General features: G+C 44.1%; 1 protein-coding gene across 4 annotated transcripts in view; it reads left to right on the top strand.

Moving 5' to 3' along the window:
• The window catches only part of LOC125903363 (signal-induced proliferation-associated 1-like protein 2), a 101,105-nt gene extending 80,850 nt beyond the window's left edge, over positions 1-20,255 (top strand). The window contains exons 14-22 of one of the 4 annotated variants that reach the window (XM_049600247.1): positions 386-759; positions 4,035-4,283; positions 5,433-5,486; positions 8,004-8,142; positions 11,982-12,201; positions 13,655-13,786; positions 16,140-16,257; positions 17,912-17,990; positions 18,422-20,255. In XM_049600247.1, the coding sequence (XP_049456204.1) occupies positions 386-759; positions 4,035-4,283; positions 5,433-5,486; positions 8,004-8,142; positions 11,982-12,201; positions 13,655-13,786; positions 16,140-16,257; positions 17,912-17,990; positions 18,422-18,568 (1,512 nt within the window). In that variant the 3' untranslated portion in view covers positions 18,569-20,255. The remainder of the gene's footprint in view (positions 1-385; positions 760-4,034; positions 4,284-5,432; positions 5,487-8,003; positions 8,143-11,981; positions 12,202-13,654; positions 13,787-16,139; positions 16,258-17,911; positions 17,991-18,421) is intronic. The other 3 variants (XM_049600249.1, XM_049600248.1, XM_049600251.1) reach the window with 3 other exon arrangements.
• The last annotated feature ends 265 nt before the right edge of the window (positions 20,256-20,520 follow it).

Here is a 20,520-nt window from a genome sequence, read left to right as displayed (position 1 = left end):
ACTCTAGTTTCAGGATTTAGGAGAGATTTAGTCATGTTTACTAATATTTTTGGACTTTCTAAAACTGCAGGAATAACATGTTTGGATTTTGAACATGGGCGTAGTTCCCCTTGAAGTGGTCACAAACGCATTATGTGACATTCTGTTTGTACTTCCTGTTGCTGCCAACCAGCCCGACAGCATCAAAGCCGTCAAGAAAACAAGCAGTCGCTCCAGTCAGGGACACATGAACATGTGATGTAGCCTGATGGGTAAACCCATCCCCCTCCGGTGCACCAAGCATGTTAAAGCAACCGTAAGAATTATTTGCAGCTGCTGTTTGACCTTGTCTGATGCGCTGTATTTCTATCTCCTCTAACCCTCTTGCTCTCTCTTTTTCTACCAGACGGGTGATAAAAACTCTAGCCACTCAAGTAGCAACACCCTCTCAAGCAACGCCTCCAGCAACAGCGACGATAAGCACTTTGGCTCTGGAGACTTGATGGACCCAGAGATGCTGGGCCTCACTTACATCAAAGGGGCGTCCACAGACAGCGGCATCGACACTAATCCCTGTGTGGCCCCTGGGGCCCGGGTGTTGCTACAGGGCAGGGTAGGGGAGCAGGGACACCCCTGGGTATCGGAGCACCATGAGGATGGGGCATCAGAAGAGGATCATGGGAAACTGTACCTGCCACAAGGATACGCCTCTGCCATTATGTCTAGTCATGTGACAGAAGGAAGCATCGGGGACCTGAGCGAGATCTCGTCCCATTCAAGGTACAGTGCAGAGACGGGATGTGTGTTGTATTTAATGTTTTCCCCTTAAAGACAGTTTAGAGTTTCCATCTGTTTTGCAGCTGAAACTTTGTTTGGTGTCGGTCAAGGCAGAGATGGTGATATGTTGAATCTCAGCCACAGAGCGCTGAGGCCATCCTTAAGGCTACTTTACCACTGTGCTTGATGCTGTTTTTGCCTTTTGTCGCTCAGTTGTATACTCCAGCCAATGTCAGTGGTGACTGTTGATGTTCTGTCTTCTCTAAGGGCATTTATTTAATGCTGTTGTGGCTGTAGAAATAGGATGAGAGTAGAACAGACATGAACTGTTTGCTGTCGTCATTTGATAATTCAAGACGCCCTGACCCACTGGAAATATTCTGTTTGGTTTAGGCGAGGCTGGGCGTGATGCAAACTGTACTCTGCAAAAATCAGTCTTTCGTTTATGTAGCCATTCAGTAATTTCGAGTCTCTTGCTATACCTTGAATCTGTCTGGTGATTTCGGTGTCTGTCTTTATAGACAGGAGTTCCTGAATCTCATCATCTCTCCAGTTAGACTTTTTCATTGACGTCTTTGTATAAATGACCCTTCTTCTTCACCCTTGGATGTTTGTATTCTTCAAGTTGTGCGCCATTTGCATGATAGAAATGTCATCAACACACCCACTCGCTTAATCTCCATTCTCCGGACAATTATACATGCTTGTAACACATGGACTCAACAAGTAGTCAGTAGTTTCATTCTGATATACAGCTCCTCTGGATAATGTCGAGATAAGTTCAGGGTTGCGGTGCATGTGTGAAAGGGGCTTGAATTGGCGTTTTACTTAAGTCTGATTTATAGGCCTGTCATCACATTCATAATAATCAACACCTGTGTGTCCTGGTGTTAGCGAGCCAATGGTCAGCTTAAATCAACTGAAATCTCGGTCTGACATTAAAGACGTGAATTCTGAAGATTGTGATTCTGTTATTGGTGTAGCTTCTTTAGTCAGTAGCTTATCTGCAAACTAACAAATCTACATGTTAAGCATTATCCAAGATATATTTTAGAGAATGTAACTCTTAAAACATTGCAAACTGTCATAGATTAGCTTTAACGTTACTGGAGAAGAAAGGGCTTATTGTGTCCAACAAACAGCAGTTGAAACTGAGATGAACTAGCCTGTTATAACCCATTATAAATGCTACTCACAAAATCTACTCACTGTTAAAAGGTGTCAGTACATTTGATCACCTATAAGGCTGCAGCAAGCCATCACTCTGACCATCCTGCTGTGTTGATTTGAATGGAAATCTCTGTTCTACTTTCATTCTATTTCTGTGGTCGTGGTTCAATTCTAGTGTGTTGAGTCATTGATTTGCTCACTGAGAAAAATTCCCCCCTTTCCATGGTACATGGCTCAGAGCACAATCCACTGTGTTTTAACATGCAGATGTATATTAACACATACAACACTGCCGCCACTCATTATCTGTTCTAGTAAACACACACATGCACAAAAGGAGTGGTTGCTGGATGTTAGCTGACCTTTTCACCCAACCGCGCGCCCTCACTCCTAACCCACAGCCTGACTCATCCAGCTGTGCAGAAGCTGGTGGGTGGGGCTACTGTCAGGCCGCAGCAACACGGGGGGTTTCATCACACCACCGTCCAAGTCCTGCTCACCAGACTGGGGCCCATCTGGGAAAGAGGAGGGGTGTCAGGGCGAGCTGGCCCTGCAGCCACTCACAGTCTGTCTGTATGAAATAGAATGGGTATCTATTTGTTTATGCCATACAGGATTATGTTAGCACAATCTGTTGAGATCATTGACCTGTTTTGGAGGCGTCTGAGCTGTCCACTCCAGGACATCATTCAGAAATGAGGAAAGAGCCCATGCCATCACCTTGACTACTCCGATGCTTCCCACCTTTTATGTAATGGTCTTTGACACCCGAGTGTCATCTGAGCAAACAGTGAAGCAGCAGGAGCACATTTTGCAGGGTGTGGCCCAGATGGTCATGAATATGGAAACAGTGTGTAGTGCCTCCAGCTTCAGCCAGCTCTGATGCCTCAGAGGTATTTTAGAAAAATGTTTTGTGTTTGCTGAAAGTTTTCCAGGAAACAACGAGATGTTAGGACCAAAACCCGACATCTTTATGGACCTGTGCAGTTTGTCTAAACCTGAGTCCAGTTGAGCAGATAACAGATGAATCCTCACCAGTCAGATGACACGAAACACAAACTGTCCACCCCCATTTTAATGATGAGATGAACAGGAAGCTACAGTAGATGTGGGGGATTGCTAAACATTGCAAAGGATGTAATGTAAGCAATGCAAATTATAAAGGAGCACAGACAGGCAGAGTGCTCTTTCTTTGATGCATGACTCATTATCCCATCACTGTCAAATGTGATTCATTCATCCTGCATAAATCTACTGTAACATGAATGAGGATTTAGTATAATCATATGGAGTTATTCTGAGTATTTTCACAAAGCTTGAACAGTAATCATAAACAAGGAAATGACACATAGCCACATTTAAATGAAATGTATTTTATATAAACCAGACACTAAGTCGTTACTGCATTTTAGAAACTGGGGCAGAAATGTCACTTAAGTATGATGAGTTTTAGAAATATACATCCCTGTCTCTACAAATAAACCAATCCTTTGACCATTTGATCATAAGCTCAGGATTCAGTTCACCTAGATCACAAAATAAGAAACATTTTCCCATTTACCGAGTGATATGTAGCCATACAGTTATTTTTTAAGTAATTTTTATTACGCTTTGAGAGTCAGAAATCGGCAGAGGGCATAGTGGTGAATTATTCAAAACCTCTACAAAAAAAAAAAACATGCTGAGCTACCGCTGGGAGTAAGTTGTAAAATATGCGTCTTTCTGATTTGAATGCACTGACCCTTTAATCTGGTTTGCCAGTTGATATTTGACTTAATATTGAAAGGGCAAAGTTCAGTGGGTTTATGCACACGATAGACTGGATGTGAGTCATCTTCCAATGTAGGTCAGAGGTGAACTAACTCAACTCTGCTCTCATGTGGAGGGGATGATGTCATCGTGGCAGAGCTTTCAATAATCATTTTAAGTTGAAAATCATCCTGTTGGGTTATTTCTCAACATCTGAGCTTTGTTTGTAGCATTTCTCATTTTTTCCATTGTTGATGTTTGTTTATGCTGTCATGCTTTTTTTTCTCTGTTTTTAAAGTCATTCATTTTGGTCACTTTTGAGTTACATTATGCTTTATTTTTTTTTGCTGTTCGGTCAGTGGCTCACACCACTCTGGCAGTCCCCTGGCCCGTGGTGCCAGATACTGTATGTCCGCTGACTCCTCCAAGGTGTACACCATCCCCCAGACCAGCAGCACAGGGACAGAGCCGGGGCCGGAGCCCAGCTCAGAGGCCTGTGGACAGACACGACCACAGCCTGGTTGTAAACTCCCAGTGGTCATGAAGACGACCGATGATGACGAGGATGCCCACAGCACTGAGGGACCTCCCAACATTTCAGAGTGTGGGTGAGTGTGTGTGAGAGCCAGAAAGCAAGAGAGAGCATGTGTGAGATCATCAAATATGCTCTTTACGAAAAAAGTTAGAGATTGGTGCCAGTTCATGTTAAGTTCAGCGCTAGCTATCATGCAAAGCTAGATGACACACTTTTTAATCACGCTAACCGGCCTCGTCAGCACTGTAGAGCTGCTTCTTCCCAGACTTACTGTTGCACAAAGGCCAGACCCATTCCAACACAAGTGTCTCCCCCTCCATCAGCCCACCCAGTGTGCATAAACTGGCCTTGATTGAAGCCGACAGCCACAAAATAAATAAGCTCAATGAAGCCGCGGACATAATACACTTGGCACATGTCACTTGCGGTTATTGATTGTTCCCGTGAAGCCCCGTCCCCTTGGACTGCCAGGCTGAGCCTCTACCAGATCAGCATCTCTGCTGGGAGCCAAGCAACAATCCACACAACAACAACACACTGCTGTCACACGTGCCGCCCAAGGACACACCCGCCACAAAATAGCTTCTAGAAATATCACAGAGGAAGAGGAATGTATGCAGCCGCTCAGCCAGGTTGAGGATGTATACTCCCCTCCAACTTTATATGAGTAGTGACGACTGACTGTATCTGTCTGATGATTAAATGGTTCATTGTAGAGAACAGAGAGCCATTGATGGTGAAATTGAAACACAGCTTTGATGGTGTGGGTGTAGATGTGTGTGTGTGCTTGTTTGAAGGTGTTTGTGTGTGGGCTGCAGGCATATTTTGGAGGAGAGAATGTGAGATTTGCCCTGGAAGAATCCCTCTGCTCGAGCTCCCAAGTAATTTCATTTAGGCTGTGAAATTTGCCACTTAAGGAGTATGTGATTGATCGCATGCAGCGAAGTCATCTCCTGCCGACTTATGAAAAAAGCTCTGTAATTCAGTTACTCTCCCCATTGTTTGTTTATATATTCCTACAGTTTTATTTCATCTTACGTAACAGTGCCTCATGATGAATGGCCTAATATTACTCACAGATATTGTTCTAACATAATGAAGGTTCTCTTCCCCCCTTTCTAAAAACTTTTCTCATTTGCTCTAACACTGTATGTAATGCAGGATGTGTTACAATGCTTCTCACCCCGGGTTGTTTCTCTCTTGCTTCTGCTTCTTGTTCCAGAGGAGCGGAAAGCTTGTTAGCCTTCCTTCTCAAAATGCTGTCTGAGCGTTCAAGGTACACAGTTGGTAAACCTCCCTGGCCCAGCCTGCTCCCCCACACACCCCTCCCCCAGCCCTCACCCGTTTGTCCCAGACCACCACCCCACTCGTGTCTCATGGCAAGTCTAAAGTGCTAGTCCTGCCATGTGGCACATGCTGAGAATGGAGGACAGCCAGCTGTGCATCAGTGGCTGTGACATTTCTGCTGTATCTCCTACAGAATCCTACTGTTGTGGGCTGTCCACAGTACTTCCTTCTGTTTTTATCAGCTCCTGTAGTGACAGAGGGGGCTGCATGCACTCCGACACCAACACTCTTTTTATCCATATTGGTTCTGGTCAAGTTTAACTCTGTGAGAGCTATTAGCAGCACAACATCGATGCTGTAGAAGACGCAGAAAAAGATACCACAACATCAAGGTGCAATCAAAGAAAACTGTTTCCATCAGCCCTTATTGCAGTTTCTCCTCAGCCAAGCCTAAAAACATTTCATCAGTTATTTTTGTCTTCAAATTTCTGGCATTAAAAATGTGTATTCATAACAGGTAGATGAAAATGTACCTTCTTTTTTTCACACCTATACTCAGGACCTGCTGTGCAAGAGAACGTTTATTACACACTGCAGGCACTGAACAAACGCTTCAGCACAGTAGAATAACCTTTAATTGCAAAGGTCAAGGCTTTAGCGTTGTTCCAATCATGCCGTAATCATGGATCGATCATGTAAGAACAAATTGAACAAGGTTAGAGAGGGAAAAAAGGGGGCTGTTTCCCACAGTTTCAGCACCAAACCACCAGCTCAATTATTGCACTGCTTCCTAGAAGCAGCCTTCAGATTATAGCAATTGTCTTTGAACTACAGATCTCATGGATCAGTTAGAATGCATCTGGCAATCAGACATGGACATTTGCAATACCCGTCTATGTATTTAGGGATCGGTTGCCATGGTGCTTAGAGAGGACCTTTTATGCTCATATTCAGTTTCATACTTATTTTTGAGTTTCTACTAGAATACATGATTTATTGTTCAGAAAACACTTAATTTTATTCATACTGTCTGTGCTGGAACACCTGTATTCACCCTCTGTCTGAAACGCTCAGTTTTAGCACCTGTTCTCTCTCTTTAGTTTGCTCTGTTTGGTCCGCGCCTCAACGTCTTCCCCACCTCAGCGCCTCTGCACTATCATTGCAGCCAGGGGAATGACAGTAGAAGAGAATAGCGGCACTTTAATAATAACTTTAATAATATAATTCAAAATTGCAGAGAAATTTATTTTAGCAACCAAGATTGTGTTTCCCTGACATTAGCATGTAGCTACATGTAGCAGCGTACTTGCAGCTGGAGAGTGACTGTGCATAGCGCCACTTTATCCTGTTAAGCATCTCCAGTAAAAGCTTCTAAACACAGCTGGACATGTTCCAGCAATATGATCTGAAATCAGGCAGAAGTTAACATCTGCAACAAGGATCATGTGTTTTTCTGATGTTAGCATGTAGCTTCATGTAGCAGTGTAGGCTATGTAATGTAAACACTTGCAGTAGTGTGGTAGTAAGATCATGTAAAGAAATCTGTCAAAAGCTGATGTCAGCTTGTGTTTAAACTAGAAAAATAACAGTGGAAACAGTATTCAGAACAGCCTGAAGCCTGAGGTTTTCGCTCACAGGGATTACTTTACATACGTTTACCTCAATACATGATACTTTGACCACGTTAATGTGAAAAGCCGAAATTGTAATATTATATATATGTCAGAAAATGAGAAAAAGCATAAAAGGTCCCCTTAAAAATAGGGCATCTCTCAGCAATAGTGTCTCCAGGTAACCATAGCAGCCAGACTATCCATTGTCTCGCTGTGTAGCGTGTTCCCCCTTGACCATGTAACACCCTGCCACCAATACACAGTATGTCATTCTCACAGGCTGCTCACTTAAAGCAGAGGTCTCACAGCCACTCAACTTTACCAGCCAGGTCAGTCACATCCTCCCTTCACTGTGTCCCCCCTCTAAACACACAGCACCCTCAAAATCATTGAAATGAAAAACACCACCACCAAAACAAAACATGTCACCTCTTGTGGGTCCTTTTCCAATCCTGTCTAACAGCACTTGTGTCCTCTGTTGTTGTCTGAACACTCCTCTAGAGTCTGTGGTTTGCACTTGTCTCTGGATGTAATTTCTGTCCAAAACCCTCTTTTTTCCTTCCTTTCTACCTCTCACAGTGCTTGGCTGCATTCTTCACACTGTCTTTAATCATTGGTTTGGCAGAGTGAGATGGGACCAAGTGGGATTGGAAATAAATTCCCTCCCTGGATCCCTCTCCAACCCCCGCTGCCCCACGTTCAACTGACCAGCATGGAGGCACCTGACGTTGGCATGCTAAGACATATCCACCTGACCCCTTGGTGTGATACTGACATTATTTTCTAAATAGCTGGACCCAAGCTGCGATTGCCCGGGGCCTCCCTTGCAGGATGTATCTTTCATGACCCTTTTGATGAGCTCCGCTCTTCTGTGCCTTTTGTATGGTCTACAGGCAGCTGTACGCACAGGAGGCTGCCTGCCGGCTCCAGGCTGCTGAGCGGGATGGAAAATCACTGCAGAGGCTTTCAAAAGAAGAATACCTTAAAATGATGCTGCCCGACAGCCCTCCAGGAGAAGACAGGACTCGGAAGGTGAGGTCATCGTGGCTAACTAACCTCTAAATTACTCGATAACTGTAATGTTCCGTTCCACACACGGACAAATAAAACCTGTTGAAACTGGGAAGTGATAATTGTTTGCATGATGACATGACATTGTTAGGACCGACTATAAACCCTAAGGCTATTTCATCATGCTGACTAACAGGCATAGCACCCACAAGGCCAGAAGCAGAGCAGATAACCTCTTGCTGGGAAGCAAGTAAAAGCAGGACAAACATCTGGTGCCTTTCAGCTGGCCCTGCTGCTGAGCACCACAGCTGACAGGGCTCATCTCTCCCAACACAAAACCCTTTCAGTCCCCACTGACTGGCACCGAGTGTTTGGATAATTTAATTTATAACGGGGCCTGGGTTTGCTCAGTCGGGATGTCATGGATTAAAGGCAGGGAGTTGGAGAGAGTGCATTGATGTTTGATGTTCCTGGGTCCTGCAGACTCTATTAATTGCATCTTCAGTCCCCACCACACCATTCCCCCATCCCCCTTCCATTATCTACAAGAAGAGACCCTGGAGACATACAAATGGGTTATTTTTGGATGCTGCTCAATTCTAATAGAAATGCACTTCATCCCTGCAGAAGGCAGGCATGTCCTCTGGCACAGGCAGGCCTTGTCCCTCACATGAAGCAGCTCAGTGCACTGATTAGTTTGTCTTGCTGTTGTGCTCGGGCTTACAGTATATAAAATGTGATGCTTACAACAGGACCAGGCAGCGTCAGTGCCTTAAATGAAAGCAGTTGTATCAGGCCTGCGCTGTGATTTCCCTTCATTTGATTCTGTTTTGCTTCCCACAGAGAAAGAAAACATAGTACAAAGGTACACAGCACTGTTTGTTGGATTCAAACAGCAGTATAGTCTTTGTTGTAAGCTCACTCTCCGGTATGATTCAGTGTGATAATACAATGTGTGGAAAAGCAATCTGTGAGAGAGAGGCATGAAGGAAGGCACAGAGCCAGACACTCTAACCATATACACATCTGATCCCTATAAATGCATACTGTTCTTTTCTGAGAGCAGCTTCTCTGGGACTGCATGTTTTCAATCATCAGCTGGCACGTAAATGAATCAAAATACAGTAACGACAGTGTTGGCAGCATTGTTGATTTATTTCACATTTAATACAGTCTGACTTGTTTAATTACCTAAAGGTTAATACATGTGTCACTTCCGGTATTCACCCGATGCCACTCTTTGTGTTGGTGAGCAGGTGCAGAGAGATTTTCCTTGCCAGCCGCAGTGTCCGCTGAGACGCCCTTCCACAGACAGGCAGACTATTGTGTGTGTGACGTAAAGGAAAGGCCGTTCACAGCTTATTCTCCCACAGCGTTCCTCTTTTGAACCTCCTGTGGGAAAGAAAAATAGCATCTGAATAGGTGGTTGTCCAACACATCCTCCCAAGTGGCACGTCAAAGGGTTTCAATGCTGGCTGTTGTCTTTGTTCAGTGCGAGCGGCGAAGGAAAAAAAAAGTCAGGAAAATCAGGAAAAATCTCGGCGGATGTGTCACTGCTGCCTCGACTCATAGGAACGTTGCTGTTGTGCAGAAGAATTCAAACACATTACAGTCTGAATCAGGTTGGGGACTGTTGCCAGCTGAGGTGGATTTAGACGCACTGAAATAGTCAATAATCTTGCAGGTTTGATTAATACAATATTTTTTCAGCGTAATGTGCACAGCAGGTTCAGTTAACCAGTGCCAAGATGTGTTCTGAGAGCCTGGTTTGATGCTGTAGATGTAATAAATAGATGGCTTCTGAAAAAACATTAAGCCCTATTGCAAATGGTTTCATTTGCCGTGACTCCATTTATTGGAGCTCTAAATCTCTGCTATTTTTGCTTTATATGAGAGAGCAGCAAATCCTGTTTAAAGTTGTTTTGATGAGCGAGAACCTTATGGGGTCTAATCTTGTAAAGTTGGGTGGGAAAACTTGCAATAAGAGACAACCTTGTTAAGTTAAAGCCTCTGAGATGTTCTTTGGAGGCAGTATGTATACATGCTGCTTTGAATTCCGGTGTATATCTCCGCTTTAAAGACGTACTAGATGTTTGTTAAATTGTCACGGTGGGATTTGTGGGGGATCCAGCTTTGAAATGGAGATGGCTGGGTGTTGGCTTGTGGGGATGCAGTCTAGTTTTGGTTACAGCTGGGAAGCCAAAGGCAGACATTTACCCATCTGGCCAACTGCCCCGCATATCATTTGTGGCTACTTTTGATGTCACTCCTGCAATATTTATGTAAGCTAAAAGGGACAATGATGGATTGGATTGGCCCTTGTGGTTTTGTGTGTTTAAACAGGAGATCCTCTGTCAAAATTCTGGCCACAGTCATGAAACTTGATTATCTCTGCAGTGGTATTCTGTGTGATTTTTCTCTGTGCACAGAGGACATTCCCCCAGGATGATGCTGCTTTTAAACCCTCAAAGCTTCTGTGATTGTTCATTCTGACCTTGAGTTGCCTTTTGACATCTGCATGGCCTTGCATTAAAGTGCATTAGTCATTGGCTCATTGAACTGTGTTATTGGGTCTTTGTCTGCTTTGTAAACAAGCAAACTGGAAAAAAAAAATGTATATTGCATTTATTCACAAGATTTTAAAGGGGACTTACTAGGCTCATTCTCTGGTTTATACTAGAACATCTTACATGCTTACATCACTCAGTTTTCTCATTCTGTCTGTGTTGGAACACCTGTATTCACCTTCTGTCTGAAATTCTCTTATAGCACCTGTCTCTTGAAGCCCAGTCTGCTCTTATTGGTCAGCATTTCCAGGTCTTCCGCATCTTGGCATCTCTGCACCGTCAATGCAGCCAGGGAATGTCTGTAACAGATGATAGCAGCACTTTCTACCATGAAAAACCACCAATAAAACCATAGAGAAATTTTCACAATGGGACATGTTCAAGCAGGAATATGATCTGAAATTGGGCAGAAATTAACAACACCTGCAACTAAGATTACACGTTTCCCTTATATTAGCATGTAGCTACATGTACCAGTTTAGGCTACATTATGTAAACACTTACGGTAGTGTGCCTGTAGCAGATGACCATGTAAAGAAATCCATCACAAGCTGACATTAGCTTGTAGCCAAAGTAGAAAAAAAATATTGGAGACAGAGTATTCAGAGTAGTCTGAGGCCTGAAGTTTTTGTTCATAGGGATTATTTTTACATACATTGGTCTCATTTACTGACGGTATTTTTTCAACCTGGAGTATTTTCAATAAATGTGGCCATTGTGACTCGATGGATCTTGCGAACTGCACTCACCACCTCTGTTGTAGAGATTTGGGGAAACAAGAACCCTTGCAAAACCAAATTACTTACAGCAGGTTGAAAAACACCCAATGTTCCTTAAAGTGCCAACTCTAGTATCCTTGGTGTTAGCATCAGCCTATCAGCTTTTATTTTCCCTTCCATCTCGTATTGAAGCACTTACACAAAGTCTCCTCTGCCTGCTGCAGTTTCTCACATTAAGCTCAGTGACTATTGGTTGTCTCAGTGCAATGACCTCTGTCACCACCTCCGCAAGTCCTGTCCCCTGTTTTTCCCACTCTGCCAGACACTCTCCAGCTGTGCTCGATCCATCTGCATTTTCCTGAGAGCAAAGACTGTAATTGATTCCTGACACTGCTCCCCGATGTTCCCTCCTTACCCACCCAGCTGCCCGCTCATGTAAACCTGCTGTGCCGAAGGAAAGGCAAAACACAGGGATGGTGCAGATGGGGGGAGAGAGAGCATCGCTGGGTGTTTGGAGGTCATTCAGCTTGCATTGCTGTGACAATCTTTTGACAAATTGTTCTCCTTCTCCCAGGTGTCAGCTGTGGGCAGTTTGTCACCGAGACGCTCGCTATACCGGACGCTATCAGATGAGAGCGTGTGCAGTAACCGTAAGGGTTCGTCCTACGCTAGCTCGCACAGCTCCATGCTGGACCAAGCCATGCCGAACGACATCCTGTTCAGCACCACCCCACCTTACCACAGCACGCTGCCTCCTCGCATGATCCACAACCAGGGAGCATCCAACCTAAGGAGTAAGTACAGACAGTGAAACTCTCACTAGGCTAGCTGCTGCAAAAGCAATGTGCACAATACTTCACCAAGGGTACTGCAGAGAAGCAGCTTGAAAGAAAACAAACTCTGCACTGTCTTATTAAAATACCTCTTAGAGACAGAGAGGCTAAAGTAGACTTCTCTGCATGTTGCTCTTGGATTATCATTCTTCTTCTCTGGCACCAGATAAAAGCCAGGATATAGATACTTGTTTGAAGAGCCACTTGTGTCCCACCAATATCATTAGCACAACTGGTACACACTCCAACAACACTCCTCAATATAGCCAACTAATTGGAACTGGGCGAGGCGGCGTGCAACTTGTGAGGGGCCTGCCGCTCCGTCTGCATTAAGCAGACACCTGTCACTGCTGGCTAGTATTCCCCTCTCTACTGTTCTCACAGCACCCACTGAATATGTATTAGTGATGAGAGGTGTAATGTGTCCTGCCTGCGCCGCTGCAGGTCTTTAAGATCTGTGACATGAACATGCCTATTTCTCCATCAGGAATGTCACGATGTCTGTCATACATTATGTTTCATCCACTCATGAGTCCCTGCCTGCCTCCCTTCTCCGTCCCTCCTGTCTCATTTCCATACCGTTCTTCACCCATCTCCGGCTGCCGTCGTCAGATAGAAAATGGCTTTTGGAAAGATGTTTCTCTCTTTGGCCTCTTCTGGCTGTCAACCTGATGGATTCCTGATTGTTTTGAAGGGTAGTTGAGAACACAGGCTCTCTCTTTCCCTTACTGAAAAAGCCCAATTTGGTAAACAGTGAATCACTCAAGCTCTAAGACGCTGGGTAAATTGAAAGGAGAGTGTCAGCATCACCTCAAGCTCTCTCTGTCTCTGCTTCTCCACTCATGCTTTTCTAAATGCCTCTCTGCAGAGTGGGGAGCTTGTTTATTGCGTTCCCCGTCTTTCAGGGCTGACAGGGAGGGAGGGTGGGAGAGACGGAGGGGAGGGAAAAGAGATATTGATTGAAACATGAAGACATTCACTTAGACAAGTCATTTATCGTCCCTCAGACAGCGCCTTGTGAGTGCTATGTGGAGAAGGTGGTTTAATGTGAGCCTTTGTGCTGTTATGTAAATATAGCACTTTCCAAAGTTAAATCGTTGAGGAGGATTTGTCCTTTCTGTGCATCTAGATTAGAATTGGTCTTAAGTGAAGGTATCATTGGATAGGAGCCACTTTAGTCAGCATATACTTGAGCTAGGTGTTTTGATGTGCAGGCTGGAGTAAGGTAAATACCATCCCTTCTAGCAGCAACGACTAGTCCAAATAAGTCCCCTGCCTCCCCCCCTCTATGCCCCTCCATTCCTCTCCCAACCCCTCTTGTCTGCTCTGATCCAAACTGATGGGCGACTCAGAGATTAGCCCTAAACTCAGGCCAGGCCTAGACACTGATCGGAGTGCCTGCCTGTCTCTGCAGATGAGTTTTGGTTCTCTGACGGCTCCTTGGCGGACAGGTCCAAGTTCAGCGACCCGGGCCTCATGCCCCTCCCAGACACTGCCTCGGGCCTGGACTGGTCTCACCTGGTTGATGCAGCACGAGCCTTTGAAGGTAACCAGCCTGGCTGAAGCTGCTGGCACCTTGTGTAACCCCCCCACCACCCCTTCCTCCTAGCTGCTTAGCGTGTGCGTGTGTGTGTGTGTGTGTGTGTGTGTGTGTGTTTGCGTGTCTGTCTGCAAGTGCTAGCTCGCTTGCATGTGCAGGTTTGTGTGCTTTGTGTTTGTGTTTCTTCTAGTGTCTCCTAAGGTGCTGTAGGAGGGGACTTGTGGGAATCCTTTTTGCTTTTTGCGCCTCTGCTCTGAGCCCCATTGCGATTCCCATCAAGCACTGTAACTTGGAAAAATGAGCCATCATTTGTCAGCACAGACATGGAGCCAATTTTCACGCCATAAAGCAGCAAGTGGCCACTCAGGGAGAATTCTTACAGCGATGCCTTTTACTATTAAGCTCTTGGGTTGATAGTTTGGGATAATTTCAGCTGCTCTCTCTGCCTTTTGTCCATTAAATCTGAATATGGTCTGGAAGATGTTGGATTTTTTTTCTTCTACAAAATGATGACAGACATCTCGTCTGGCTCCAAGCGGCAGATTATGTCTTTAGAAATAGAAATCTTCATTTTTAAGGTGTCCTGTTTCCTGTAAACTGGATGAATGGCTGCTTTAGAGTATTTGTGGTTTTTGTTTAGAAGGACTTAAAGTTGTCTTGTGATGCGTTCCTGTCAAAACTAAAATCTGTCTTTTCACTCAGTCTCACTCTATTTTCAGTTAATTAGCATGTTTCAGCCACTTCATAGTCAGCATCATCACTTCTGTTTATTTCCTGCTTTAAGTACTTTTTGCAACCACTCTCATGCCAGTGTATTTCCCATCTATCACGGAAACGCTAACATGTCATGAGTATTTTTTTCCACTTGAACTCCCTCTGACCCCGAGACCAGCGTGCGGGCAACGTAGCATGTGACCATTCATTTGTCATAATTAATGAAACCTCTGTGGAGTTTCTTCTTTGATACATTTCCTGCTGCATAGCCTGCAGCATATCATTTAACAGGAGTGGAATCAGTGGAGATGATGCAGACTCTGACTGGCAGCAAGAAGGCAGTTGTCACGGCAGCCTGGCTGGCCCAGAAAAAGCGCTGTGTAAACTGGAGTCTTGTTGCCGAGCAGAAAGTGGCTCCAGGCTGCTATTGTGCCATGTATGTTTAACCAGCTCTGTTTAGAGGCAGGGCAGAAAGAGGTTGCCTGAGATGCAAAGCATTTAGAATACTCACAACCAGTCTCCCAGGATCATGCGCATCCTGAGACACTGCTCATACTCAGTTTGGATTGGCTTGCAGCATCCACAAAAACGCTGTGCCCTCCTGACTTTTGAAAGCAGATGGAATTAAAAATGGACTAAATTTCAGCAACAAAAGGGTTTTGGTGCAATCACTGAAAGCTCTCTTTGTCACATATTAGATATGTTTTTAATATTCCCTCACAAATAAGTATAGCACAGCATGTTCACTCACTTAGATTGTCGTGCTTTCTCTGTGTAATCTGTTTGATTTTCAGCCGCTTGTCCAATAAATCTGGACACCAGGTCACGCAAAAAATGACAAGCTGCTTTTCCGCACCCGTCACTGCTTTCCTAGAAGTCTTTAATCTTTCTGATGCAGCCATCGCATATGAGGAAAATGTCCATTCATATGTAAATGAAAGCTTGGTCTCCCTTTCCTGCCTCGTCTGAACAACCGACTCCGGGCTCGATCAGCTTTTGTCTTGGAGTGGATTAGCTTTCATTTGGGGTAAATTAATGGAAGGGTTTCCTTAATCTTTTTTCTATGAATATGCAGATCCTCCTATCTTTAGTCTCAGACCAAGGGCTTGAGAGAGAGAGTGGTTTCTAAAGAAAAGAGCATTACGCCTCAAAACTGAGCAGTCCCCAAGCATAACATGCCAAGTTTGGGTTTTCCATGGGGCTTTGAGCAAGCTTAAGGGCCTGATATGGTAAAACAAGCATGACTGGTGCCTTACAGCTCTCTGGGATCCAGCCCATTATGAGCCAAACAGCTGTCGGAGGAAGCTCAGAGGGGCGAGGGTACTGGAGCAACACCCAAGGGACTTTCTTAATCTGTGATGGTCTAAAAATGCTCTGTTTACCACCTTGTTCCTGATTGTCTGACTTGAGATCTCTCAGTATGGGAGGACTGCCTCTGGTGGCTTTGTGACCTAAGCCCGAATCACTCATTCATGCTTTGCATGAATGAATCGCCCCATCCTGTCATGAATGCGTGCATGCGAGTGTGTTGTTCTGCTGTATTTTAGTTGCATGTTGACACCATGAAATGCGTTGCTAAACACATTTCCTGTTTTTGATGTTGAGGGCAGATTATGACCTGCTATGTCATCTATTCTGTCTCCAGACCAGCGCGTAGCGTCTTTCTGCACCATGACGGACATGCAGCGGGCGGAGGCTCTGCAGATCTCCAGAGAGCTGACCAGACGGGTGGTGGAGGCAGAGGGAGCAGCACTGGAAGCAGAGTAGGCTTTACAGACAGACACGAACACACAAGCACCAACAAGCTCCAGTAGAAGGAGCATAATTAACTGTTAGCTAAAACCTGCCCCTGAACTGTGAATTGTCCAATCATAGCTTAGCAACCATAACTAGGCACAGCAGGCCTGTTGAGCTTTAGATTTCTCCACATGATGAAGTGGTGTGCATGAAACTCTAATCAGAGCAGTACTCAGTAATAACCTTGACAGACGGCTACATTACAACCTGCAACAGTAAGCAAGTGTCATTTACAAAGGCAAGGAGCATACAATTGGCTAACTTCTGCATTCTAATATGTGAGTTTACAGGAAATGTTCACCCAAATCTGCATTAGATAGTGTTAAATTTATTTTACTTTTTAGTTTCTCATCCTCAAATCCTTCTCTCCAGTGAAAGTGAGACTTCCTGTTTAAAAATACATTAAGGCATAAATGGAACCACTGTGTTGCTTGTCCAGATATGTTCTAAAGAGTAAGCATCTAAATGATCCAGGGTTATGTTGGAACAAGCAACAATTTTATTACATTTTTATTGATCATACTGTACTAAGGCATAAATAGCTCAGCATGAACAGTGCTCTTCTTTATTTTCCATGTCCACTCTAGCTTTAGTCTTAAAGCAAAATACCAAATGCTTTGCCATCATGTTCGCTTTTAATACATTTTAAAGGCTCGTCATTTAAAAAAAATCAGCTGGAAACATTAAAAAGTCAGCTGGCATCAGAGTTTTGATCTAACTCGTTGGTGAATTCACAAAGAATGGATTACAGACGCTGATAGCACCGTGAAATGTGCATCACTTGCGACTGCTTTCTTCCCCGTCTCAAGGTCCTATTCACAAAAGATACTGTGCTAAAGATGTTAGAGCACAAACACATCCAAAAAATTTTGCAGCTGAGTGCAATTTGTCCTTTTTTGGTGTCTGATTGACATTATCCACGTGGCACAGTATAAATATTGCCTTTATTCTGTAGGCATAATAATGGCAGAGAGAAACAAAAACTGAGATGAGACCACGAGCTACAGGTCTGGACCAACATGGCTTGGCATGACAGTGCCTTAGTCTGGCTACAAATGTTGCTGCCATGATCGATTGAAAGTCTCAGCATGACACCCTTTCTAAATGCGCTTCAGTTAGCCATCAACACTCTTCAGATGCTAATAATTTCACTGTAACTGCGTGTGACTATTTGCACTAATCTTTGTGAAATGGACTGGCTCAATCGCATCAAAATCATTTAGGCATATTACCCAATTTAAATATGTGTAAATAGCAAAGGAACACCAAGACACTATTTGCTCAGCAGCGTATTAAGAGGTGCTTTTCACCCTTTGCAGTCTGCAGGTTTAATGGCCCCAAATCGTCACACAATCCTTTCATGAATTCCTCATTGTGTGTTATAGCGTTACCATTAGCTTACACTAGCTAGCTAAAGTTGGTTAAAATCAGCTGGCAACAGTCATCTTTTCAGCTGACAATAAGACGACTGAGAACAAAAAGCCACTAAAGGGGCGGGCTTAGCTAACTGTCCATCATCAGCTCCTGTATCATGGTAGAAGTGGTGATTGTGTTTAAGTTATGTGATAAATGAGTCTTTTGTGAGTCTTAACAACATCCTATCTTGTGTCCACCCAACAGCGGCGCCCCCTCCACACTAACTGGCAAAGTCAACCAGTTGGAGGTGATCCTCAGGCAGCTGCAGCATGACCTCAGAAAGGTTAGTTCACATTTATCAAAGTAGTTTCTAATTTTTTTCCATCACCTTTTTGCGCTCTTTTTCCATGTCAGCAATCAGTGCATGTCTGTGTCACGCAGCTCAAGAGAATAGACATTGAGTAATGGGTGCCCTGCGGTCTGTGTAATACAAACTCGTCCACTTAATTCAATATCCTGCTTCCTTCCCTCATTGTGTCCCAGCCCAGCATTTCCCCACCTCAACTAATGTGCTTAAAATGGAGAGAGGAAGTGCTGTTTTATCGGAACAGAAAAAGGGCTGCTTTGCCATGTTAATGCCTCCCATTTACACAGTGCTGACGATAGACGGATATTCTTGTAATAGCAGGGCTTTTATCAACCTCTTTTGTACTCATTTATTTTTGCCTCATGTCCCGGTGTTTATTGTGTGTATGTGCGTGTATTTGTGTTCAGGAGAAAGAGGATAAGGCGATGTTGCAGGAGGAGGTGCAGCACCTGAGGCAGGACAACATGCGACTGCAGGAGGAGAGCCAGACTGCGGCGGCTCAGCTCAGGAAGTTCACAGAGTGGTTCTTTCACACCATTGACAAGAAACCCTGAGAAAAAGAGAGAGACCCACAGAAAGAGAGAGAGAGAGAGAGAGAAAGAGAGAGAGAGAGAGAGAGAGATGGCCTTCACTCCTCTTGGGCACCCACTCAACTCCTATTTAAGACTCCCAGATCATCCACAGGCAAACAAACTATAAAACAAACCATTACGGGCCCCCAGAGTAATCAAGTCTTTTAAAAAAAAACCCTGCTTAGGAGACTGTTGTGCAGCCCTGTGTGGAGAGACTTGAAACCCTGATCTGGACCTTAGTTTGGGATCCTCCTCTGTCTGAAGTGCAGGGCTGTTTCTGACGTTTCTTTATCCTGGCAAAAGAGACTCTTGGGAAACCTCCTCATCTCCTGCACTGGACAGGAACCAACCCCCTGGGGCCCCGCCCGAGTCCGTGGGATCTTCTTACAGTAGTGGAATGTAAAGCTCATTTACTGTAGTCAACATATAATCTACCTACGTATGTCACGTCAGTCTACTGTACTGTATACTCAGCTGTACTGTATCGTACTGCGCACACTGTCACACAGCTGTTTCTGTGCCGGCCTTCACGGACACAGGAAAGTCGAGAGGGCGAGGCGAGGAGGGGAGGAATGTACTGGACATAATGAAGTGGTACTTACTGTCTGCTTGCACCAAGAGGAATCCACATGTGGCGGTCTTGAAACATACAGCGGTGGGAAAAATGAATGTAGCTCAACTGAGACCCTTTTTTTTTTCTGGCTCCCAGAGTCTCAAAAGTTTCGAGGTTGGATGTTTTGGGCCGTTCTCTTTTTTTTTTTTTTTTTTCCTTTTAATGAATTCCACTTTTCTTTTCCTCAGTGTTGTAATGTAGGGTCACATGGCAGTAATTTTGATGTTTAAAGGTGCTTTCCCTACACACGTTTGTCAGTAGTTTCCATTCACTGTCACAATGTCCTAGCAATAATGAAGTGGTAGTTACAAAACTGTGTTTAAAAAAAAAAAAAAAAAAAAAAAAAAGATAAAAGAAGTTAGCACAAACATGAAGAGTTCCTGTCGAGAAGCAGTCGTACTTGACATGTATTTATAAAACAGGAAGAGACTGTGCCTAAAACTCTTGGTTGTAAATGGATTGTTTCTCTTTAATTTTAATTCTCTTTTATAAACACATGCCTTGTCTGTGGCTCACTGATATAAAATTGTATGTATGAAGGTGTGTGTGTGCCTGGGTGTGCGTGCGTGTGTGTGTGTAGTTTATCACAGCAAAATGTGTTCATATGCAGTGGTTTCTAGAGCATTAGAGCAAGCGCCAGTGAACCACACTTACAATGCCAAATGTGTTTATTTCTGTACATATCTGCCACAGAAGTGTCTTGTATTTAACACTATTATTTAAGCTTATTTAACCTAAAGTTGTTTATTTTATTAAGGGTATCTGTTTTGTTTTTTTCTTTTTTTCTGCACTAAGGAGAGATAAAGCTCTGTGTATGTTGTAAAGTGTGTAGCTTGCCAGGGCAAAAAAAAGACAAAACAAAACTATATATTTAAATATATAAATGATGATTTTGGAGATTCCAACATTTGGATGCTGCTAGATTACAGTTTGCTGGTTTGTATGCTTTTAAAAATGTCTCTCTCCGTAAACTGTCTCATCCCTGGTGGGACACTGGTTGCTTTTTTTGTTTTTGTTCTATTTTTGTTTTTTTAATAAATGTAGTAGTAAAAATGAGTCATTTTTGCGTTTCTGATATGTTTCTGCTGCCAGCATTCTTAACCAAAAACACTGATTTAGCTGAAAGATAATCTGCCCGTGGCGGCACGGTGGTGTGGTGGTTAGCACTCTCTCCTCACAGCAAGAGGGTTGCCAGTTCGATCCCAGGCGTGGGAGCCCTTCTGTGCGGAGTTTGCATGTTCTCCCCGTGTCAGCGTGGGTTCTGTCCGGGCACTCCGGCTTCCTCCCACAGTCCAAAGACATGCAGATTGGGGACTAGGTT

This window comes from Epinephelus fuscoguttatus, linkage group LG16 (assembly GCF_011397635.1).
Source record: "Epinephelus fuscoguttatus linkage group LG16, E.fuscoguttatus.final_Chr_v1".
Taxonomy (NCBI): domain Eukaryota; kingdom Metazoa; phylum Chordata; class Actinopteri; order Perciformes; family Serranidae; genus Epinephelus; species Epinephelus fuscoguttatus.
The sequence above is the reverse complement of the archived record's forward strand: the minus strand, read 5'-3'. Positions and strand labels throughout refer to the sequence as shown.